Source organism: Mesoplodon densirostris, chromosome 2, assembly GCF_025265405.1.
Source record: "Mesoplodon densirostris isolate mMesDen1 chromosome 2, mMesDen1 primary haplotype, whole genome shotgun sequence".
NCBI classification, from domain to species: Eukaryota; Metazoa; Chordata; class Mammalia; order Artiodactyla; family Ziphiidae; genus Mesoplodon; species Mesoplodon densirostris.
In genome coordinates, this window is record NC_082662.1 from 54375083 (window position 1) to 54400846 (window position 25764).

General features: G+C 39.3%; 3 protein-coding genes across 5 annotated transcripts in view; 2 read left to right on the top strand and 1 right to left on the bottom strand.

The window, feature by feature from the left end:
- PATJ (PATJ crumbs cell polarity complex component) overlaps nt 1-25764 on the top strand; it is a 380458-nt gene that overhangs the window by 22641 nt on the left and 332053 nt on the right. For all 3 annotated transcript variants that reach the window (XM_060089886.1, XM_060089883.1, XM_060089884.1), the window contains exons 7-12: nt 3085-3213; nt 9904-10122; nt 12315-12414; nt 14728-14819; nt 16806-16947; nt 21169-21312. In XM_060089886.1, the coding sequence (XP_059945869.1) occupies nt 3085-3213; nt 9904-10122; nt 12315-12414; nt 14728-14819; nt 16806-16947; nt 21169-21312 (826 nt within the window). The remainder of the gene's footprint in view (nt 1-3084; nt 3214-9903; nt 10123-12314; nt 12415-14727; nt 14820-16805; nt 16948-21168; nt 21313-25764) is intronic.
- Nucleotides 805-1374, bottom strand: LOC132480214 (NHP2-like protein 1). The gene has a single exon (XM_060084210.1). It carries the CDS (start codon nt 1311-1313, stop codon nt 927-929), a length of 387 nt encoding a protein of 128 aa, XP_059940193.1. The 5' UTR covers nt 1314-1374; the 3' UTR covers nt 805-926.
- On the top strand, nt 18331-18551 carry LOC132483949 (ATP synthase subunit epsilon, mitochondrial-like). Its single transcript, XM_060089887.1, has one exon. It carries the CDS (start codon nt 18331-18333, stop codon nt 18475-18477), a length of 147 nt encoding a protein of 48 aa, XP_059945870.1. The 3' UTR covers nt 18478-18551.

Here is a 25764-nt window from a genome sequence, read left to right on the forward strand (position 1 = left end):
ATGCTCACAAGAATGACACATTAGCACTGTCCTTCTGATGTGATAGAGAATACATACATCTGACCCACATCATGGCAGGAAATAGGCAAGGGGTAAGGGCTCTCAGCTGGTACCAAGTGTCTACTGAAGAAATCTCCATTCACCAAAGCAAGGATGTTCCCTTGAATTCCATCATCTTTGCTGTAGCTTCCAGTTCTCCATGACTGGCCCAGAATCCTCCATTCCAGAACCTCTTGCCACACCTTCAAGACCTAGGTCAACTGTCCCATGTCTCACTCACCAAGGTGCCTCTGGAATTTTGCAGCATATCTCTTTGGTATGTTGCTGCCCTGCCACCCTCAGAGGCATAGATGGGAGTTGAGGGGAAATATATTACCAAAAGCAAACAGCAGGGGTACATCAGAAACTGACTCTTGCGACATACACCCAACAACCTCACAGAATACATGCTTCCTCCCCAAATGATACATAATACCCTAGAGAGCAAAGGAAACCCCTTGATTATTCAAACACGATCCTGTATGCTGGGCACAAAGGATACAAAGGGGACAGTGTTTACTTCCATCATGCCCTGCACAGTAGGAAGGTGGCACCTGAAAGCTGGAACCAAATCTCTACCTTGGCTCTTCCCTGCCTTTGAATGGTGTCAACCACTCTGCTTCCACCTGTTCTGGGCATGCATTTTCCAAAAGGGAGGATAAGATGGCAGAGAGAGAGAGTGGAAGTGGAGATTACAGGAGAGGCTGGGGAGGAGATGACAACCTAAAAATAAGACAAAAACAATACAAAAATACAAAAACCAAATTGAGCACTAAAATATTTTATAACAATAGAAGGTAGCTGGAAATACTATATGCTAACAGACAAATGATACATAACCCCTGGGGTAGGAGTCAGCAGCAGGGAGCGTGGCCGAGGCCACCTGTTTAGACTAAGAGCCTTTCAATGGACTGTTGGATGGATTGGATCTGCTGCTTCAGTTGTGAGCCTTCTTTGATGGTGACAGAACAGGCGATGACAGGCCTGGAGACCCCACAGGCTCGCCCCAGGGCCTGCTTGGAGCGCACAAACACGTAGGGCACATTCTTGTCTTCACACAGCAGTGGGAGGTGCAGGATGATCTCCAGGGGCTCGGCGTCTGCAGCCATCACAATGAACTCAGAGATGCCTCTGTTGAGGGTTTTGGTGGCCTCATTGGCTCCTTTTCGAAGCTGCTTGTAGTTACATGACTGCTGCACGAGGTCCAATAGTTTCTTGGTGAGGTGGGCATCTGCAAGAGGGTAGGCCTTCGGATTTACATCAGCCTTAGTCATGGCTCCGGTTCCGTGGTACCGTCACTCTTCAAGGAGCACAGGCGACGTCAGAGGTGCAGCCCTCGCCCCTGAAGCAAGTCGCAGGGTACAAGTACTACTATTGAGTTTTAAAACTAAGATTTGGTTATTTGTTTCAAAACATTTTTTTAAATTGGGTGTTTATGACTAAATTATGGATACTGCACAATTATAGAAGTTTTTCTTCTTTTCATGTAAGGGTGTATACTGAACAATTTAAAAGAATAAAAGTTTATGTTCCTTTGGGAGTCTTTAAACTTGCTTTGTAACATTTTACGGATTTTGGCCTGCATCTTCAAAATGCAAGCTAATAAATCTTATTTTCTTATAACACTAAGTGCTAGCTGATTTATTTAATTTCCATTCATTGGACAAAAGAAAAAATAGACTGGGTACAGTACAAGGTCACAACACTAATGTATAGACATTTTCCCTGTTATAATCAGTAATGTTTATATAGCACAATTTACATATAAATAGAATGAACAAAGTGGGAAGTTGCTTAACATAGTGGTTAAGAACAAGGGCTCTGGAGTCAGGCTAAGGTGGGTTGAGGTCCACTTCTTACTTCGTAGGTGAGTCTTACTGGGCAGATGCCTTGACTTCTCCATACCTCAGTTTTCTCATCTGTTGCTTGGAACTAATAACAGTTTCTAGTTCACAGAGATGTGAGGATTAAGTGAGAATGCATGTGAAGAGCTAAACACAGTGCCTAGGGCAGAATAAATACTCTATGAATATTAATTGCTGTCCCTAATTTAGGCATTTTTAGCAAACATTGTTGCTTCCTGGATACTAGGTATTGTTCCAGGTGTGAATTTATTAAATAGTCCCAATATCTCTGGTTATTTTAACATTGCATAGTAACTTTCGAATTTAGTGTAATAGAAGAACTAAGTAATAAGTACGCCCTAACGTCTTGAGGGGGAGACTTTTGCTCTGCAGGCGCATTATGTGAATTTAATGCATACTTCTGATGGAGCCTGCTATTAGAGGAAAAATGCTTATGTCTCTTAGTCTGATTTGTATAATCCTATTGCTAATACCTTCAGTTAGGCCTACCTTTCCTCTCCTTCATCAGAGTCTCTTCAATTATTCTGGTCACTCTGTGTCCTCACAATCGCATGCTTCACATTGCTGCTAGATTAATCTTTCTAAACCACCGCTTTGTTCCTGTGGTTCCCTCTTCTAAAACCTTCAGTTATTCCCACTTATCTGAGCCTAGCTTTGCTCTTAAATTTCCCTTTTGCTTGAATGTCTTTTTTCTCTGTAGAGCAATTAAAATGCTACTTTTTCCTTGAAGCTTTCCCTAAGTTTTCATTGGATTTGACCTCTTGTCTCTACATTCCTCCCATCTTTATAATATTCTATGATTCTCTTTTAATTCAGATAAACACATATTTATTGGTTCCTAGTAGGTGCTTGGCACTGTGCTAGGTATCAGGCATAGACTGGGGAATGAGACAGTGTGTTTCTGTCCTCTTAGAGCTACAGTGTCCTGTGGTCCAATATTCTGTCTTATATCTTAATTGTTTATGTTTTAGTTTATCTCTCTACCGGATTATAAAATCTGTAAAGGCAGGGACCATATGATCATCTTTACGTATCTCTGAGCCTCTAGAAAGTTGACTTGATTAATTGTATGAATATTAAATTTTTTGTCTACCTGTTACCTTAGTAATTACTGTAGTGGTAAGCAATGAATGTATATGCTTTGCTAACACTTTGCTTCTTACTTGCTATTAATTTGTAGGTTCGTTGGGGCCATATTGAAGATGTTGAGCTCATTAATGATGGCTCTGGATTAGGTTTTGGAATAGTTGGAGGAAAATCGAGTGGTGTAGTTGTGAGGACTATAGTTCCTGGAGGATTAGCAGATCGAGTAAGTTGACCTTCTTTGATTTAATTTTGGTTTTATACAATTTAAATTGTATGGCTTGAAATGTAATTTTATAACATGGGTTACTAGGATATATGTTTCCATGACCAGAATTTAAGTATAGCTAAAAATGTTTTTTTCTATAACTGTTAATATACACTCACTCTGCTTTATTTTAAAAAGCTCCTAAATCAACGTTTTTGGGGGTGGTTTTCTTTTTTTTTTTTTTGGCCTGTGATTGACAGTCATCTTGATTTTATCAAAAGACAATATTTTTTATTGAAAGGAATCATTAATGGGTATTGTATTCTGAATATCTATATTATTTTCTCCCAGTGTATCTTTCAAGGTCCTAAATGTTAAAATCAGATGGTACAGTGATTACAAACTTTTATCTCAATATTGTTTGTGGTAAATTTCACTAGAATTACAAATTTCTGGCATTATAAATAAAAATACTACCCTTCGTTATTTAGCAGTGTTCAAAGTGAAAGTGGGCCATTTTAAAACTTATCAGCTGTTTCTGCTTAGTTTTACATTGAAGAAAATGTTAAATACTACATTGAGTTTTTAAAAAGTAGTTTAGAAATTTGAAGCTACTTAATACAGTAATGAGTTCATATTATATAGACTGTCCATGATAATCAGAATGATTTGTAAATTTTACTGATTAATGTCTAGTCACATGTAAAAATTTATCCCTTCTAAAAAACATATAAAGTAAAAATGAACTTGCTGTGCACATGCAGCTTTGAGGCAAGTTCCTCAGCTTTCTATTTCTAGTCAAGATTGCTCCACCTTGGGTTAGGACTCCGTGCTTCCATTGCAGGGAGCACAGGTTCGATCCCTGGTCAGGGAACTAAGATTCCGCAAGCCATGTGGCCAGGCCAAGAAAAAAAGAAAGAAAAAGCTTGCTCTACCTTATACAAATTGTGGAGCTATTCCTATTATCCTTTCAGCAGCTAAGTGTATTTATTTAGCATAATGCCTCTCAGAGTTTTGTCTGTGGGTCCCTGAGTCTTTTGCAGGGGGTGTACAAGATCAAAACAACTTACATAATAATATTAAGATGTATTAGCCCTTTCACCATGTTGACGTTTGCACTGATGACACGCAAGCAGTGGTAGGCTAAACTTGCTGGTGCCTTTGTGTGAAACAGGGCAGTGGCACACAACTGTACTAGTAGTCATTGCATTCTTCTCCACATGTGCTTGCCACTGCAACGGCAACAATGCCAGTCTCACTTAAGAAAGTGCAATAGGGCTTCCCTGGTGGCGCAGTGGTTGAGAATCTGCCTGCTAATGCAGGGGACACAGGTTCGAGCCCTGGTCTGGGAGGACCCCACATGCCACAGAGCAACTAGGCCCGTGAGCCACAACTACTGAGCCTGCATGTCTGGAACCTGTGCTCTGCAACGAGAGGCTGCGATAGTGAGAGGTCTGCGCACCGCAATGAAGAGTGGCCCCCACTTGCCACAACTAGAGAAAGCCCTCGCACAGAAACGAAGACCCAACACAGCAAAAATTAATTAATTAATTAATAAACTCCTACCCCCCCAAAAAAAAATTAAAAAAAAAAGAAAGTGCAATAAAAACGAACTTAAGTAAATATGACCTTTAAGCCCATGTCTTTTTAATACCATGTGACAAAATCGGACGTACCGTGTAGCACTTCTGTCATGTACTGAAGTATGGCGGTTTTCTTGAGGGAAAACATTTGTGAGACAAACTAACCACGTTTTAATATGGAACAGCATTTTAATTTAAAAAAAGAAAAAAAAAGCACAACCTACTTAAAAGTTCTCATGAATTATTGACTTTGGGTATCAGACAATTATAATATGAGTCCTATTACCTATCTAGTAACCTTTAATACTAAGAAGGAATCGAACCAACCAAGGATTGGAGAGTAGGCGTGGACTACAAGGAATTTTTTTTTTTTTGCGGTACGTGGGCCTCTCACTGCTGTGGCCTCTCCCGTCACGGAGCACAGGCTCTGGACGCGCAGGCTCAGCGGCCATGGCTCACGGGCCCAGCCGCTCTGCAGCATGTGGGATCCTCCCGGACCAGGGCACGAACCCGTGTCCCCTGCATCGGGAGGCTGGCTCCCAACCACTGCGCCACTAGGGAAGCCCTATGAGGAATTTTTAGTCTAGAATAATAAAGACCCAGCTTGAGGCCACTGAACAGTTGGTTATTCCCAGTAATTTTGCTTTGAGTGTGTCTGTAAACTGGTCTTTTCCTTATCCTTAAAAATCATTGATGAGGGCTCTGGAAATATGAGGATAGGATAGATGTACTTATACTTAGTACCTGTAATTCCTTGAGGCAAAGAGCAATTTTATGGTTCTAGTAATATAAGTTATATCTTTATAAAAGCCTTGCAATATTCTTACTAGAAGTCAAGATAAAAGAATACCAAATCAAACTAGCCAAGGATCTAAGTTATCCATCTACTGATTTTTGGTCAAAATACAGGATTAGGATTATTTTCCTTTGGAGATTCAAACCTGAGACTTGCCATGAGGTTGACATTTATTTATTTTTTCTTTTCTTTTTTTTAATGTGCATTCTTATTGTTTATTTATTTACTTAACATCTTTATTGGAGTATAGTTGCTTACAGTGTTAGTTTTTGCTGTATAACAAAGTGAATCAGCTATACATATATATATATATCCCCATATCCCTTCCCTCTTGCATCTCCCTCCCACCCTCCTTACCCCACCCCTCTAGGTGGTCACAAAGCACCAAGCTGATCTCCCTGTGCTATGCAGCTGCTTCCCACTAGCTATCTATTTTACTTTGGTAGTGTATATATGTCAGTGCTACTCTCTCACTTCATCCCAGTTTACCCTTCCCCCTCCCCATGTCCTCAAGTCCATTCTCTACATCTGAGTCTTTATTCCTGTCCTGCCCCTAGGTTCATCAGAACCATTTTTTTATTTTTTATTTTTTTTTAGATTCCATATATATGTGTTAGCATATGGTATTTGTTTTTCTCTTTTGCCTTTTGATTAAAGACCAGTGATAGAAATGGCCTGGAATCAGAAGTGGTAATGATTTCATTTTCTGAGTTGTGGAAGTATTTGGTGCCATTTTTTAATTTTCAGAGAAACAAATTTGATTTCTTTCTTTTGTAGCTCAAGCCTGAAATCCTTTAGGCTTTCAAATATTTTTTGAATTGAAATTATCATCTACAACAGCCTATCAGAGAACTTAAATGTGCAGAGTAATGAATGTTTTTTTAGCCAATAACTGCTAACTTGGATTAAAGTATTTTTTCTTTAAAAAAATACGATATGAATGATAGTGTTTTCACTGTAATAGTGTGTTACGCTATTACATCAGCTATTTTAATTTTTTGCCTTCCATACTATCTTTTCCCGTATGCATAATTTTTTCTCTTTTGAAAGAATCTATGGGTTAATAAACTTTTGTATTTCACTGTTGGATTAGCATGCTATGACTTTGAATCTTGGCATAGCTATTTGTTGGCTATCATTGACTTACGATTTCTGTTAAAGAACAAAAAGGACTCTATACCTTTTAATTTCCTTCCACAGTAGACAGATTATGAAAGGAGAATATTGATCAGAAGTTATCAGTAAAATGCAATGTTTGGGGCTGCTGGACTTTCAAAAGCTAGCTGTCATTTTGGTGTCTTTCCTATCAATCTGATTATGATTGTTTTGCACTTATGAATTCCTTAGAACACCTGTTTTTCTGGAATAAGAAAATGTGACTTTCAGTGACAGGTGCAAATTATCTACATCATTTTAAATGAGTTGAGGTAATATAGGAAAAAAATAGTGCTTAGGAGGTGACTCTGTACTTACAGTGAAATGTCCTTTGTCCAAGCCAAGTATGAAAACACTCATCATATTCTTTATTCTGTGGTCAGGCCAAAATTCTGTTCAAGAGTGGTTTATTCACAGAGGCATCTTACCCTTATTTTTCATTATGAACACTTGACTGTCTCTTAAGTAGTTGCTTGTTTTGTTTCAAGTTTGTTGCATTGATAAAAATAGAACATCAAATTATCAATGCTTAAAGTAGAAATCCAGCAATTCTTTGTTCCTTTTTCCACAGTAATTTCTTCCTTGCATCTATTTCTTTTCTAAGTCTTTCCAAATGTTTCTGACTTGAATTGCATTTCTGTTTCACGGCTCCTCTTTGCTCGCAGTAGCTTCTAATGCCTTCTGCAGAATTCACAACAAAGCATATAGTTTTCTACTCCCTGTTTTGATCTAACACCTTCTTTCATACAGGTTTCTGCAAAATTGGAGAAAAGGAAGGATGGGCAATAGACTTAGTTTTAAGGCCCTCTCTCTTTTGCTCCTTTCCCTCCCTCCCTCCCTCCCTCCCTTCCTTTCCACTTTTTTTCTTCTGAGGTCCATCTGGAACTTACAGATGGTGCCTCCCGGAGCCAGGAGTATGAAGCTTAGAACTGTACTAGCCCAGTGGTCATGGCTCTATTCTCAGGTTGTCCTTCTCTCCCAGGTGCAAAATATCTACTTTCATCTTCATTTTATTTCAAGCCCTTTGACAGTTATAGCAAATTTCTTGGAGAATAGGAAACAGTATATTTATTATCTACTGATACTACTTTGGAGATACCAAAGTATAAGACAAATGACTAAATAAAAACAGGTCTTCAGTGAGGCAGCTTGGGTTGAACTTTGGCTCTGCCACTTATTAGCTTTGTGATCTTGGTCAATTCAGTCAACCTTTTTTTTTTTTTTTTTTTTTCCGGTACGCGGGCCTCTCACTGTTGTGGCCTCTCCCGTTGCGGAGCACAGGCTCCGGATGCGCAGGCTCAGCGGCCATGGCTCACGGGCCCAGCCGCTCCGCGGCATGTGTTATCTTCCCGGACCGGGGCACGAACCTGTGTCCCCTGCATCGGCAGGCGGACTCTCAACCACTGTGCCACCAGGGAAGCCCCTGATATACCTTTTGATGTATTATGTTTTAAACTTTTCCATGAGTGAAATATACAAACATATAGAAGTATATATAATGTCTGTGCACATTTTAAATAATAATAATAATAATAATCACCAATGTACCTGTAATCCAGTTTAAGAAATAGACTGTTTTAAATAATAATAATAATAATAGTAATGATTACCCATATATATATCACCAGCTTAAGAAACAGAAGATTGCATATCCTTCCTCTAAACTCATCCAGAGTCATGATGTTAAATACCTTCTATATGCTCATGACTCCCAAATTTAAATGTGTGGTCTGGACTTCTCTCCTGAACTCCAGACTTGTATATCCAGCTGCATATCTGATATATCCACTTGCAGTGTCTAATAGGCATCTCAGACTAGACATCTCTAAAACTGAACTCCTGATTTCTGTTCTCACACACCTGTTCCTCTGTAGTCTTTTTTTTTTTTTTTTTTAGTCTCAGTAGCAACTCTGTCTTTCCAGCTGCTTAGGCTAAAACCTTAGAGTTTTGATTCCATTTTCCCCTCACACCCCATGTAGAAGCTATCAGCAGAGCCTGTTGACAGTTCATTAAAAATACGTCTAGAATCTCACTTCTCAACACCCCAACTGCTAACCTAGTCCAGGCTCTTGTTGTCTCTTTCTAGATTATTGCATTAGCCTCCCAACTGGTATCTCTGCTTCTATTGTTTTCTCTCCTTTAGTTTATTTTCAGCACAGAGGCTGGAGTGCTCTTGTTAAAACTAAGTCAGATCATGTCACTCCACTGCTCAAAACCCTCCAATGACTTCCCTTCCCCCATGGCTCACAGCAGATGCTCTATACTGCTGACCCCCTGGTAATGCTCCCGTCGATTCTTTTTTTAAAAATAAATTTATTTATTTATTTTTGGCTGTGTTGGGTCTTTGTTGCTGTGCGCAGGCTTTCTCTAGTTGCGGTGAGCGGGGGCTACTCTTCGTTGCAGTGCGCGGGCTTCTTATTGTCGTGGCTTCTCTTGTTGTGGAGCACGGGCTCTAGGCGCTCAGGCTTCAGTAGTTGTGGCACGTGGGCTCAGTAGTTGTGGCTCGCGGGCTCTAGAGCTCAAGCTCAGTAGTTTTGATGCACGGGCTTAGTTGCTCCAAGGCATGTGGGGTCTTCCCAGGACAGGGCACGAACCTGTGTCCCTTGCATTAGCAGGCAGATTCTTAACCACTGTGCCACCAGGGAAGCCCTCCCATCGGTTCTTGACTACTCTCCTCTTTGCTCATTCTCTTCTGTTCCTCAAATGTGTCATCTTGCTGTTCCTCAAATGTGTCACTGGGCTTGTTGGCCCTTAGGGTTCTTCACTTTTTTGTTGGTGGCCTCTGATCTGACTTTCTTCCTTTCCTGATGCCCAGGGCTTTCAGGTCTCTTCCTTATGTATGTGGCTATTTTTACCTGGCTCTAGGCCATTAGGCATGAAGTAATACCCTCAAGCAAATGGCCATTTTAAAAATCTGGTTGCTCTTTTCCTTTTGAACTCTCCTCCTGTGCCCCGACCCCTTTCCTTCTTTTTCTGTATTACAAGGACTTCCTTTTCTCTGTTGCCAATTCAGCTGTTCATTAAAAGTATTATATGTTATTCAGCATTTTTAGATGGCTTCTTTATCATCCATTTTGCCACGACTCAAGGTCTGATGAATTGTTATTAACTAGTGAAGTTAGACCAATGATTTCTCATAATAATTTTCTTTTTTTTTTTTTCCTTGGATTAAAGGATGGAAGACTCCAGACAGGGGATCACATCTTGAAGATTGGTAGCACAAATGTGCAGGGAATGACCAGTGAGCAAGTTGCACAAGTGCTGAGGAACTGTGGGAATTCTGTCAGGATGCTTGTTGCAAGAGACCCAGTTGGTGAAATTTCCATAGCCCCTCCTACCCCTGCAGCCTTACCTGTTGCCCTGCCTGCTGTGGCCAACAGGAGCCCTAGTTCTGTGAGTATACAAATTACTCTTTCATCGTAAATTCAGTACTGGGTGTGATTTACTGCAGGATTAGAAATGTTTTCCACTCCAAGTGTCGCATGGGTGTGAGTTGTGTCTCAGTGCTCAACAGAGAAGCAGAGCAATTTGTAGACACTAGACACGTTAGATGTTCTTTTTTTTGCCATTTCTCAGGGTTAAGTCATTCAACTTCCCTGAGCCTCAGCTGCTCATCTGTAAATTGGAGAATAATAATACCTGCATTTCTATTTCATAAGATTGGTGAACAGATATCCAGATAGTGGAGGGGAAACTGTAAATACTGGTCAGTGTATGTGTGTTATCACTGATAAGAACAGACTGGACAAAGGGAATAGACATTAATAATAATAATATTTATTTTGATTATTAACAATCCACAGTTATATAATAATCATCACTATTAATCATTATCAAGCACTTGGAATTGTCTAAGTCATCTGAATTTTTCATAAGAATTCTGCAAGATAGGTCTTATCATCCACTTAATAGATGAGGAAATGGAAGTCCAAATAACTTGTTTTAAAGGTCATATAGGTAGTAAGTTGCAAAGCTGGGGTTTGAATTTAGATCTTTCTGGTCCATTCCACGTTCTTTTCTTGGTTTTTGTCTTTCAGTCTTATTAAGATAAAATCGACATACAGCACTGTATAAGTTTAAGGTGTAGAGCCTAGTGATTTAATTTACATACATCATGAAGTGATTATCAAAATAAATGTAGTGAACATCCATCACCTCATATACAATTAAAGAAATAGAAAAAAATTTTTTCTTGTTATGAGAACCCAGGATTTACTCTCTTAACTTTTATACATAACATACAGTGCTAATTATATTTATCATGTTGTATATTACATCCCTAGTACATATTCATCTTATAATACAAGGTACAAATGGAAGTTTGTACCTTTTGACTGCCTCAATCTGGTCCCCCCATCCCTCAAGTCCCAAGATCTTTCCAACCATCTCACAGGCTCTGAATCAAGAGATAATAAGGCAAAAGGAAAGAAATAGTTTTTAAAAGGACAAGCCAGGAAGAAGAGAAGTGATTATGGTGAGAAGGGGGTGGGAAGCCACATTTCAAATTCATTTGAGGAACCATTTGGTGTCTTCTGGAAAGCCTTTCCCTACTTGGAACCATGTGAGTGGAAGTTTTCTGTCAGAGATATTAGAATCGTTTTTGTTTTCTTCTCCAAACTAGTTAGAACCATTTTCTTTTCCATCCATTCTTCTGGTTTTCTGAAGCCTTCTACTTTGTAGTGAGGGACCAGTGTAGCTGTGTGATAAGTGAGAATTTGATGCAATCAGTTATTTACTTTCTATTATTAATGTTTTGAATTGAAAACAAGGTTTTATGTTTTTAGACACCTTACTCTTTTATAGAAATGTTTTAAATTAGAAGACAAGAATGATAATCAGTTTTAGGTCAATATTTTTTGCTTACAATAGTTAGTCTTACCATTTGTTTCTAACTTTTTCTTTACATTAAATTCTTTCAGATACAAATTTATGCTGAGCTTTTTCTAAGTGGCTGTATTAGTTTTCTCTTGTTGTATAACAAATGATCACAAATGTAGTGGCTTGAAGCAGTACCCTTTGTTGGTCCACAGTTCTGTAGGTCTGAAGTCTGGGTGAGCTTTGTTGGGCTCTTCTTAGAGTCTTACAAAGCCTAAATCAAGGTGTTGGCCTGGCTGGGCTCTTATCTGGATGCTCTGGGAACAGTCCATTTCCAAGCTCTATCATATTGTTGGCAGAATAGTTTCTTGTAGCCATAGGACTGAAGTCTCTGTATTAATGACTATGAGCTAAGGACCTCTTTCATCTCCTTAAGTCCCCCTGTGTTCCTTCTCACATGACCCCTCCTTCAAACCACAAGTCCAGTCCTTATGCTTCAAATCTTTTTCACTTCTCTTTCTGCCATCAATAGGAGAAAACTCTCTGCTTTTGAAGGGTGCCTGCTTAGATTAGGCTTACCTGGATAATCTCCCTTTTCCGTGATATAAACACAGGAATGGCACCAGGGATCAAAAGTCATAGAGACAGTCTTAAAATTCTGCGTACCACAGGTGCTCAGAAAATACTTGACAAACCATGCACAAATTGACTATGTACACAAGCTAGATAACTAAATGTTATATATAATTAAAATTATTTTTTCCTTTCAGGACAATTCTCTTTTTGAAACTTATGATGTTGAACTCATTAAAAAAGATGGACAAAGTCTTGGAATTAGAATTGTTGGTTATGTTGGAACCGCTCAGACAGGTAAATGAAACATTTCTATTTTACATTTGGAAATAATTGTAAAGGATGTTAAGGTTTCTAGAGAGTAAAATTAAATGTCTGCATATTTTAATTTAAACATTTAACAATAAAACCATGACTGTAATAGCAACCAATTACAAAAAATTATTAGAGAATCACAGTTTTATCTCAGTAGTTTTGTAGCTGGCTTGATAGTCATTAACAAAAGAATTTAATTTATCCAACATAGTATATAACATTTGAATTGTACCTCCTCTTGTTTCTAAGATAGATATATTTTGAATATTAAGAGTGTTGCATACTATGACATTTTGCATGTGATAAAGTAAAATGATTACTGCATATATTTCATATTGTGAATGTCAAAAAAGTATTACTATTATGTTTATCAAAAGAAGATAAAACAAATGCTTTAATTAGAATTATTTTTCTTTCATATAAAGGGAATACATTGTAAGGATAAATGCATGGCCCAAGTATCTCTGAATAATACTCCCTGAACTCTGACATGCAAAGCTTTGGTAACTTTCACTGTAAGAGTTACTCTATTATGAAAAGAAATCACTACAGTAAGGAAAAATAAATCTTTTTCACAAATATTTGCTAGTAAGATGAAAAGTTAAAGTTATGAAATGTTCTAGTTTTTTAAAAATTGCAAGGTTAGAGAGTTAATTTTTTTAAAGTTATTATTTTGCATATTTACAGCAGGTGGAAAGATTAAAAGTGCTAATGTATTCAAAGTCCTGAATGAAATTCATGTCAGACCACCTTGTGCTATTTTAGCCTAATGAAATAACTGTTTTCAAACCTTTAGATTTTTCTAAGTGCCACCATTTTTAGGTTCAGAATTTAAATGAGTTCTAAAGAGCTAAGTATGGATTGTATAATAATGTTGCAAAAAAAATGTACTGAGTAGCTCTTAATATGCTGTCTGGTTAGAGAAATCATAAACTTGTGGTTTATGAACCTTTATTACATTAAGTTTTCAAGTTGTAAACCTAGCGATATACATGCAGAGTAAAATGAAGTGAATGATAGATAACTGAGAAAATTTGATGTTTATGTTACTGAATTAGAAAAGAATCATTTTACTTCTTTACCCTCAAAAGAAGCTTTTGGGACTGGAGCAAGGGCTGGGTGAGAAGTGTTGAATCCAAACACTAGAACATTTAATAATTCAATATGCTTTTTAAACATGTAGTCTTTCAAAATAGTTTTCGTTTTATTCCATTCATTGGAACTTTTGAGCAGTTGATTTGCTTAGTTTTGGAGGGAGTAGAAAAATGAATATAAGAAAAGTCTATTCAGGGAGATAAACATGTAAATAACTGTCAGTTGTTTGAGGATAAATGAAATGTATGTGTTATCAGAAATGCAAGCAAACTATCATCATATAGCAGATGAAAGACTCATTATGACAGAGGGAAATGGAGAATTCACAAAGAAAGAGGCATTTGTACTAAGCATGGAAAAGGAGAAGGATTTAGATAGAAGGGTTGAGATCGACAGGAATAAAAAATGAGAAAAGGGATAGAATATAGAAAATACTTGGAGTTTTGGTGGAACATCATGAGTATTGTGTGTCTGGACTTTTGTCTTATTCGAGCGGTAGTTGGAAGATGAAGTAAAACAAGAAGTTTGGGGCAAATTATGGAGGTCCTTGAATGTGATTCTATGAAATTTACATTTTATCATGTAGGCTATAGGAATCCATTGTTGTTTATATTCCTTCTACAGACAATATTTTAAGTTCATTTGAAATTGAGATAAAAATATAAAATCATCCAGAGCTATGGTCTTTCTTTTTCTAACTTTTCTTCCAGCCCTTGCCCATAGGCATGCATACTTTTTATATAGTTATAATTTTTATATACATTTTATGATATATATAGAAGCTAACATGAGCAGTGAACTAAATGTAGGAAGACATGTTAGGACCCTCTTGTCTTAGTGCTGCTGAGAAATGATGAAGGTTTATGGCAAGTCAGCAGTGAGAAGGGAGATGGACCAAGAGAAGAGAGTAAGACTTAACCTGAGCTCTCCTGAATTCCAGCTGATACTGGAATGCATTTCATCAAGGTTCCATTACTGATTATTTTTCCAAAAATAGGCATCAATCAAATCATTTCAAATTTGGGTCACTTGTTATGGTGACAGTTTGAAATAATCCATCAGTTTCTCTGCTTGCATTCAGAATAGTATTTATCAAGCCTTCAGTCAGCCCCTTTAGCTAATTAACCTCTTGATGTGAATTTTGCAATCAAGGCTTAATTAGAGCTTTCTTCCTTTTTCCATATGTTTTGTGCACCGTAGGAGAAGCTTCAGGGATTTATGTGAAAAGTATAATACCTGGCAGCGCTGCATACCACAATGGTCAAATTCAAGTGAATGACCAAATAGTTGCTGTAAGTAACTGCCCTCTGTTTTAGAATTGAATCAAGTTGGGGGAAAAGTTATCATTATTATAATATATATGCAATGGGAATGGCTTAATATAGTCTCATAATGTTTTTAAAAAATTAAGTTTGTTAGTGCAGTGAAATCTCATTAATTTGGACTGTCATGGTCCTAAATTTTTTTTAATTAAAAAGAAATTTTTTTAATTGAAGTATAAGTTGATTTACAACATTGTGCCAATCTCTGCCGTACAGTAAAGTGACTCAGTTTTACACATATATACCTTCATTTTTTAGTATTCTTTTCCATTATGGTTTATCCCAGGAGATTGGATATAGTTCCCTGTGCCATGCAGCAGGACCTTGTTGTTTGTCCATCCTGATTTTTTTTTTTTAACTGCCTGTGAAGAAAGGAGTCACTAATGATATTGGCAGGAAAAAAAATACTGTATACATATGTATATTATAATATACATACACATATATTTGAAAGATGCACTAGCATTCTCTTACAAAACATTTCAAGCACCTCTTTGTGTTCTTTAAATTCATCAATTTTATATGCAATTAATAGGCCATGTACTAGAACTGTTTATCTCTTTGTGAAAGTAGTTTTTCTATTAATAGTAATTTTGAGTATATACAAAATTGAGGTATTTTTTCTTTTTGAGAATGCAATCATTGCCTTTTATCAATTCGGATTGTAATTGGTATTTCCTCCATTTAGTAGAAATTAGTTAAATTTTACAGTTTATTTTCATAATAATTTTGAAGCATGTATTTCCTCCATTTAGTAGAAATTAGTTAAATTTTGCAGTTTATTTTCTTTTTCTTTTATAAATTTATTTTATTTATTTTATTTTTGGCTCCGTTGGGTCTTTGTTGCTGCGCACAGGCTTTTCTCTGGTTGCGGCGAGTGGGGGCTACTCTTTGTTGCGGTGCGTGGGCTTCTCATTGCGGTGGCTTCTCTTGTTGCGGAGCACGGACTCTAGGCGTGCGGGCTTCAGTAGTTGTGGCTCGCAGTCTCAGTAGTTGTGGCTCGCAGGCTCAGTAGTTGTGGTGCGTGGGCTTAGTTGCTCTGTGGCATGTGGGATCTTCCCGGACCAGGGCTCGAACCCGTGTCTCCTGCATTGGCAGGCAGATTCTTAACCACTGCGCCAGCAGGGAAGCCCTACAGTTTATTTGCATAATAATTTTGAAGCATGTATACACACACATACACACACATTTAATTTATTGATTTATACAGAAACAAATGTTTGTTGGTATAATTTGAATGTTTGTCCTTCAAGTCCATCTAAGGAAGCACCTTTCATGACCCTTGGCTTTTCCATTATTGGGCTTAGGAAATGTCTTGTGATTGGCAGTTTGGAGATGAGTGATAAAACTTTGGAGAAGATATTAGGGGGAAAGCTATAGCAGTGGTTTGGCTAGCTTGAAGAAGATTGAGCTCGGAGGCCTGTTGGTCATGATGGACTTAAGAATGTGTGATTGGACTTGACTGAGATTAGTAAATACCTTTCTTGCATGTGCTTTTTCAGAATACTAGAAAACCTAATGGAGGGAGATCAGTTTCTTCTGGAAAATATCACATAATGATATATGGTAAAACGGTGAAGTATTGGATGGCCTCTTCACTTTTAGTAATAATGGCTTCTAGTAATATATCTTGAGAGCTCTGTATAACAACTGACCACCTTTTATGGCACTTTGAATTTTGAATAGCATCAGAGATTAAGACCCTCTACCTTTCTCAGGCTATTAAGTTAAATGTGTGACTTAGGAATACAAGTTTCAGTTTGCTTTCTAGTTTCTCAGGAAATTTGTCAGCATGTTTTACTACTAATTTTTCATCCTTATTCAAAAATACTTTCTTAGGTCTAATACAAATTATTTTGGGGATGAAATGAATTGCCTAATTTTATACTGCCTTGCCAGAATTAAAAGTGGTAGCTAACTTGGAACTTCTGTTTAATGTATCTTTTAATGTTTTAGGTCGATGGTGTGAATATTCAGGGTTTTGCCAACCAAGATGTTGTTGAAGTGTTAAGAAATGCAGGGCAAGTGATACACCTAACCCTAGTTCGAAGGAAAACATCCTCATCTGCTTCTCCACATGAAGGGCCCTCTGACGGAGGTAATTAATTCCTCTGTCCCTCCCCCTACCTTGTCTGGGTTTGGAAGATCAGCTCATTTATGGAAGTTGTTCTATACGTCTGGGAAGGAAAAACTGCCCACCTTGTGAAAAGCAGCAGTGGAGAAGTGAATCAATTCATTTATGCCTTGGAGAGTTTCCTTTGCCTATTATAACGTGCCAGTCCAAATGTTAGAATGTGAACCCTGACATGCATTGAGCTCTGAGAGCTTCTCTAAATGGAGATGGAAATCATTTTCCCAAAAACCTTCCAAATTTCATTTATTGCTTACATTTGAATAATAATGCTTTGCCACATTTTGTTCCAGGGGCTCTCAGTTGTCTAATGCTTTGACATTTTGCAAACTTCAGGTTTCATATTACTTCTAATGGTGTATTTGATTCTAATATTTCTTTTTTTTTTTTTTTTTCTTTTTGCGGTATGCGGGCCTCTCACTGTTGTGGCCTCTCCCGCTGTGGAGCACAGGCTCCGGACGCGCAGGCCCAGCGGCCATGGCTCACGGGCCCAGCCGCTCCGCAGCATATGGGATCCTCCCAGACCGGGGCACGAACCCGTATCCCCTGCATCGGCAGGCAGACTTTCAACCACTGCGCCACCAGGGAGGCCCTGATTCTAATATTTCTTGATTTACTTTGTGAGCTATAGCAAGAGAAAATAAAACATGTATTTCTACCAAGGACACTTTTATTTATAAAATAATATTTGTTACTTTGATTATAAGAATAGTAAATTTTCATTATGGAACAAATGCATAATTGTATGCATGACAGTTTTTAATTATCAACTTATAAATGTAGATAGATCAACAAAATTTGGCAACCATGGGAACACATTCAATTTAAAATGAATGACTGGGGCTTTGCTGGTGGCACAGTGGTTAAGAATCCGCCTGCCAATGCAGGGGACATGGGTTCGAGCCCTGGTCCGGGAAGAGCCCACATGCCACCGAGCGGCTGGGCCCGTGTCCCACAACTGCTGAGCCTGCACTCTAGAGCCCTTGAGCCACAATTACTGATCCCATGTGCCACAACTACTGAGGCCTGCGCACCTGGAGCCCGTGCTCCACAACAAGAGAAGCCACCTTAATTAGAGGCCTGCACACCATGGTGAAGAGTAGCTCCCGCTCACCACAACTAAAATGAAAGCCCGTGCACAGCAACGAGGACTGAATGCAGCCATAAATAAATAAATGAATGAATGCATGAACGAACGAATAAATAAATAAATAAAAATGAATGACTGGCAGGTCTGGGGCCCCGCCCCTTACACTTCTCAGACCTGACCTTCTGGCAGCTCGGCTGCACGCTGAGCCGACATTGACAGGTCCTTGCTATGTGGCCGGACGTGCCCCCTCTCATGAAATCATGGTGGCATACTGGCGACAAGCTGGACTCAGCTACATCCGATACTCCCAGATCTGTACAAAAGCAGTGAGGGATGCATTGAATACAGGATTCAAAGCAAATGCCGAAAAGACTTCTGGCAGCAGCATAAAAATTGTGAAAGTGTAAAAGGAATAATTTACCCTGACTACAGCTTGAAATGCTGCATGTTCAAGGTGAAGATGTGTGGGCACATGTTATGGCAGATTGAAAACGATCTCCCTCCATGGAAAGAAAAAACCCTGTCTTGTTCACAGATTGACAATGCCAATAAATTAAAGTACGGTTCAAAAAAAAATAAAATGAATGGCTAATTATATAACTAGTGGGTAAGAAATAATTCCATTAGAATTTGTCAAAAGTTGAGTACATTTTTTCCCCCTCCTCTGAAGATATAATGAGCCTAGTAATGTTTGCTTTCAACTGATATTAAATTGTATTTACATTGGAACTTTTTTTAAAATTTTATTTTTCATTTATTTATTTATTTGGTTGCACAGAGTCTTAGTTGCAGCAGGCGGGCTCCTCAGTTGCAGCTTGTGGGCTCCTTAGTTACGGCTCATCGGTTCCTTAGTTGTGGTATGCAAACTCTTAGTCGCGGCATTCATGTGGGATCTAGTTCCCCAACCAGGGATCAAACCCGGGCCCCCTGCATTGGGAGCATGGAGTCTTAAACACTGTGCCACCAGGGAAGTCCCTATGTTGGAACTTTTTAAGTTTTATGTGGTAGTGGAAATTCTGCTGCTGAAAGATAGATGCCCTGTCAACTGCATTGTGTGTATGAAATTTAAAATTGCCTAAATAGTACAGAATGTACAAATGCTATATTGATCTTAAAGGTTTACATAAATATTTATACCATTATAATGGTTTTTAGTAGCTCTGATAGAGCCTTTGGCTTTAGTCTGCTGTATCAAATGAACTATGTCATCTGCGAATTAGTAATTCTTTACTGGACGTGCCTACATTTTAAATTTGTATTGGGATATGTTTTGACTCTAAATCTGCACTTCTTCCATGGTTTGGGTGTCCTTCCTGTGTGTTTCACTAGCACCCTTTGAAGAGCACTCTACTGTAGCATTTATCACACCGTGTTACAATCACCTGTTTTGTGTGTGGCCACTATAATGGAGGAGGGTGGTTATGCCTGTGTCCCCTGCCCCATTGAACACATCTCTGTGTGCCTTCCTCATAGTCAGCATTTAAGTTTGTTTTACTGAAACAAACTGCACGGCTTCTAGCTCTTGTGCAGTACCTTCCTCTGCCATTTAAAATCTTACTGTCTTTTTCTCCTCTAAACTCTTATTTGTATACCTTGTATATACTTGTTTGTGTACCAGTTTGTATACTACTTGTAGCGTACAACCAATCATGTATTACTTTGTACTCTGCACACTGTTTAGTGTGTAACTCTTCTCCCCAAGCTACATTAGCAGCTTCTGGCTGGCATTTGTTTTGCTGGCACTGGGCTGTGCATTTAGTGTGTATCAAGAGATTAATGTTCTAAAAAATCCTGTGTGGTTTAAAATGTCATGTTAAGATCATAGGAACTTTTAACTGGTTATATTTTTAAACTTTTTATTATAAAATTTTTTGAACATACAGGAAAATTGAAAACTAATGTAACAGATACCCACAAACCCACCATTTAGATTCAGCAGTTAACATTTTGCCATGTTTGCATCATCTGTTTACCTTTTTCTGAACCATTTAAGAGTGAGTAGTAGATACCATGACAACTTAGCCCTACATACTTCAGTTATAGCTTCTAAAATTAGTCATGATATCGTTATCACACCAAAGAAAATTAATAATAATTCTCTAATATCAGATACCCAACACATACTTAAATTTTCCCAATTGCTCCCAAATGTCTTTCGTAGCTCCTTTTTCCACTTCCATCTCTTCCCCTCAAAAACCTCATAAAATCAAGATCATTGATTTTTATGCATTGAGCCTATTGCATTGTATTATGCTCCTTTGGTTTCTTAATCTAGAAGAATCCCTTGCCCCTGCCTCCATGGCATAGACTTTTTGAAGGGATTTGGCCATTTGTCACTAGAATGGTACATTCAGAATTTGATTGTTTCCTTGTGGTATCATTTGACTTGTTCCTCTATCCCCTATGTTTCTTGTGAGCTACGAGCTAGAGCTAGAGCCTTAAATTCAGGCTCAATATTTTTGATAAGAATACTTTATAAGTTACATGTGGTTATTTAAAAATAACCTAAAATGATTCTTGTTCAACCTTTCTTGTGTTTAAGAGATACATAGTGACTGGCATGCTTGAGATTGAAAGCTTACTTAACTCAATTTAGCTAAGGAAGGAAACTCTGCAACCAGGGGAATACTCTCCCCTTTCCTTCCCATTCACAAGGTTACTTATGTAGAGTTGTTTGTAAAACTCATGTTGATGTCATGCCAGAACCTAGGATTGCCCAGAGCAACGGGAACCGGCTTCTTCTGCATACCTTGCTCCCTGCCCACCACAGCAGCAAGAGCATATGGCCCCCAGTGTTCTCCTCCTTCCCCCCACCCCCAAGGCTATATGGAAAAGCATCTCCTCCTGCTTTGTCACTGACTTTACCTTGCTTTTCTCTTCCCATTGCCTAGTTCCTTATTCTTTTCAATAATACTACAAGTGTATTTTTTAATGAATTGAGTGGTTATCACAAGTGGCATTTTAAATAAAGGAATCATATGTGTAAGTTACCTGAAAAGTTTATAAGGAGGTTGTGAAATGGGACAATAGAGTGGAATAAGCTTACTTAAATATGGCCTTCATCTGATAGTGATTCAAATTAACAATTCTTATTTTAGGAACTGTGGTAGAACCACCGAAAACACCAGCCCTCTTTCTGACTGGAGCAGTGGAAAAGGAAACTAGTTTCAGTGAAGATGAGGAAACTGAAGAAAGAATGGATAATCTAAAAAATGACAATATACAAGCCTTAGAAAAACTGGGTAGGCACAAGGCATTCAATTCAAAGCTTTCTCTCTTTATAGTTAATATAATATGAGGAATTTTAGAGGCATTTTTAGAGATATAAAATAAGATATTCTTAATATCAACATCTTAACACTTGTGGCAGTTTAGAATCAAGCATACTGTTGTTTAATCGTTGTTTAATTATGTTGATTTTTTTTGTGTGTGTGTGGTACATGGGCCTCTCACTGTTGTGGCCTCTCCCGTTGCAGAGCACAGGCTCTGGACGCGAAGGCTCAGTGGCCATGGCTCACGGGCCCAGCTGCTCCGCGGCATGTGGGATCCTCCCAGACTGGGGCACGAACCCGTGTCCCCTGCATTGGCAGGCGGACTCTCAACCACTGCGCCACCAGGGAAGCCCAATTGTGTTGATTATGAATACATTTTATTAGTGTGATAACTTTTAATCTTGTCGGCATTTTTAATTACTGCATACTTTAGCTTATATTATTATCATCGATATAGCTATAGATATGCAGCTGTCTGTATACATATAGCAGTATTTCCTTTTCACCATAACAATAATGTATACATTTTTATATATTTCATCAAATTTCCAGGTTGCTATATATTTATTGTTTAATTTTCTTTTTAATTGATGTGAAGCTTTGTCCTTGTGCTTTGTTCTTTGATACCTTGTCTACTCTAGTTGACCGTATTCTGTAAGCATGTTGAGTAACAGTCTCACACAGTTTCCTGTACAGAGGCACTCAGGGAAGCCTTGCCAATTGAATGAAATGGACTACTTAAACTTCATCCATGTCCACGTTGGCTTTTGGCTTTGATTGCCTTCTCTTGGGAAAGAATGGCTTGAAGGAAGGAGTAAACCCCTCATTCAAGTTTTAAATTTTCCTATAATTTGGAAATTTAACTTGTTCTTTTTGACCCAAGTAGATTGCAGTTAATTTTTGCTCTTTAAATTCATGTGAACCCAGAGAGATGTACAGTGAATTATCAGGTGAAAAGCAAATACATTCTAAAGTTAGAAATATTTTTAGAAATATCTGTTCTTTTTGGATCAACCTCACTACCTTTTTTTTTTTTTTTTTCATGAGTGTGTATAATTTCAGCTAGAGAGTTAGACCAAATTCTTCCAACTGTTATGAAGTTAACTCTCTTTTTGCTGTAGGGGCAGAACTGTTTTCCCTTCTTCTCTTCTAGCTTTTTTGACTGGTCTAATAATTAAATCGACATAAGACAGATTAACACAGGAGAAAAACTAATTTCCTATGTGTAAGAGTCCCATAAAAATATGAGCCCCAAGGGCAAGTTGAGCAATTGAAGCTTCTGTGCTATCCTGAGTTAAGGAATGGGATAGGGGCCTGGGCCTTCCAAGGGGAGGAGAGTAATTTACAGGATGATAAGAGTAGATGTTTGGGGCTCGGGTATCGGCTTTCAGTCGGAGCGCAGGGAGAGGACTGGGGCTGGCGGCAGGAAGAGAGCCTGAAGGGGTTAGTGCACCACGGCTAGCCCGGAGGGAGTCCAGGGAAAGAGTCTGGAGCTGCCGAAGAGGCAAGAGACTTTTTTCCCTTTTGTTTCCTGGTGCGCGAGGAGAGGGCATTAAGAGGGCTGCTTGGGGAAGCGCCGGAGACAGGCGCGAGCCGCGGGTAAGGCGCGGACCTCGGAGACGGGCGTGGGACGCTGAGGCCGCCGCCGCCGCCACTGCCGCGGGGGCTGTGTGCGAGCGTGGGTCACTGTCCACCCCGCCTTCCGGGGGGCCTGTGCACCCCGCCACTGCCGGGGTCCCGAGACCCGGGGATGGCTTTCCCGGGAAAGCGCACGGAGCGCCTCGGTCTGGTGCAATGTCACGCTGGCCTCTGCCGCCGCAGGCCCGCCCCACACTGCGCGCCCCTCCCTCCCCTCTGCCTGAGTGAGCCAGAGCCCCCGAATCAGCGGCTCCTTTAAACCCGTCCTGTCTGAGCGAAGAACGGATGCCCTCCGGCAACCTACGCGCAGAGGCGGGGCCAGGTCCAAAGCTGAGACCCGGGAGCTGTGAGAGCAGAGAAGAGACAGGGAAATCTCTCTGTGCAGCCTCGGAGGCAGCGGATTAAAGCTCCACGGTCCACTTAATGTGCCCTGCGTATGTGGAGTGCATGAATGGACAGCGAATCATCCCAAATTGAGGAAGGGGACTTTGAGGACAAGATTTAAGACTTTCCCCCCTTTCCCTCTTTTTACAACGAATTATCCCAAATTAAGGAGGTGGACTTAGAGAGAAAGATTTCAGACTTCTCGCCCTTTTCCTCTTTTTACAACGAATTATCCCAAATTGAGGAGGTGGACTTGGAGAGCAAGATTTTTGATTTTTCCCCCTACTCTCTTTTTGTGAATGTGTATGTGTAATCTTCTGTGTAAGAGTCTCTCTGTATAGCTTTGCTTCCACCATATGTCCCAGGGTTCTATCGGTCCGTTTTTTTTTCAATAATTACTTTTTAATTTTAATAACGCTACTATATTTCATACTTTATTCTATTTTACTTTACCTGCTCTTTCTTTTTTTCCTACCTTCCCTTCCTCCCTCCCTCCCTCCGCTCCTCCTTTCCTTCTTTCTTTTTCTTTCCTCCCTCCCTCCCACCCTTCTTCTTTCCACTTTCTTTTTCTTTCCTTCCTCCCTCCCTCCCTCCTATCTTTCTTTCCTTCCTCCCTCCCTCCCTCCCTTCTTCCATTCACTCTTCCTTTTGCTTTCATTCCTCCCTCCCTCCCTCCTTTCTTTCCTTCTTTATTTCCATCCTTCCTCCCTCCCTCCCTCGTTTCTTTCTTTCTTCCATCCTTCCTTCCTTTCTTCCCTTCTTCCTTTCTTTCCCTCTCTCTTTCTTTCTTCTACTAATTCTTTCTTTCTACTTTTTCTCCCTGTTATTCTGAGCCGGGTGGATGAAAGGCTCTTGGTGCTGCAGCCAGGAGTCAGTGCTGCGCCTCTGAAGTGGGAGAGCCAACTTCAGGACACGGGTCCACAAGAGACCTCCCAGCTCCACATAATATCAAGCAGCGAAAATCTCCCAGAGATCTCCATCTCACCACCAGCACCCAGCTTCAGTCAACGACTAGCAAGCTACAGTGCTGGTCACCCTATGCCAAGCAACTAGCAAGGCAGGAACACAACCCCACCCATTAGAAGAGAGGCTACCTAAAAACATAATAAGGCCATAGGCACCCCAAAACACACCACCAGACGTGGACCTGTCCACCAGAAAGACAAGATCGAGCATCAACCACCAGAACACAGGCATTAGTCCCCCCCACCAGGAAGCCTACACAACCTACTGAAACAACCTTAGCCACTGGGGACAGACACCAAAAACAACAGGAACTACGAATCTGCAGCCTGCAAAAAGGAGACCCAAAACACAGTAACATAAGCAAAATGAGAAGACAGAAAAACACACAGTAGGTGAAGGAGCAAGATAAAAACCTACCAGACCTAACAAATGAAGAGGTAATAGGCAGTCTACCTGAAAAAGAATTCAGAATAATGATAGTAAAGCTGATCCAAGATTCTATTTCCAAGATCCATAATCTTGGAAATAGAATAGACAAAATGCAAGAAACAGTTAACAAGGACCTAGAAGAACTAAAGATGAATCAAGCATCGATTAAAAACACAATAAATGAAATGAAAAATACTCTAGATGAGATCAATAGCAGAATAACTGAGGCAGAAGAACGGATAAGTGAGGTGGAAGATAAAATAGTGGAAATAACTGCTGCAGAGCAAAATAAAGAAAAAAGAATGAAAAGAACAGAGGACAGTCTCAGAGACCTCTGGGACAACATTAAACGCACCAACATTCGAATTATAGGGGTTCCAGAAGAAAAAGAGAAAAAGAAAGGGACTGAGAAAATATTTGAAGAGATTATAGTTGAAAACTTCCCCAATATGGGAAAGGAAATAGTTAATCAAGTCCAGGAGGCACAGAGAGTCCCATACAGAATAAATCCAAGGAGAAATACACCAAGACACATATTAATCAAACTGTCAAAAATTAAACACTAAGAAATCATATTAAAAGCAGCAAGGGAAAAACAACAAATAACACACAGGGGAATCCCCATCAGGTTAACAGCTGATCTCTCAGCAGAAACTCTACAAGCCAGAAGGGAGTGGCAGGACATAATTAAAGTGATGAAGGAGAGAAACCTGCAACCAAGATTACTCTACCCAGCAAGGATCTCATTCAGATTTGATGGAGAAATTAAAACCTTTACAGACAAGCAAAAGCTGAGAGAGTTCAGCACCACCAAACCAGCTTTACAACAAATGCTAAAGGAACTTCTCTAGGCAAGAAACACAACAGAAGGAATATACCTACAATAACGAACCCAAAGCAATTAAGGAAATGGGAATAGGAACATACATATCAATAATTACCTTAAATGTAAATGGACTAAATGCTCCCACCAAAAGACACAGAGTGGCTGAATGGATACAAAAA

Bases quoted from the DNA above. Each gene is read 5' to 3' on its own strand.
- LOC132483949 (XM_060089887.1), top strand. From the start codon at position 18,331: ATGGTGGCATACTGGCGACAAGCTGGACTCAGCTACATCCGATACTCC.
- LOC132480214 (XM_060084210.1), bottom strand. From the start codon at position 1,313: ATGACTAAGGCTGATGTAAATCCGAAGGCCTACCCTCTTGCAGATGCC.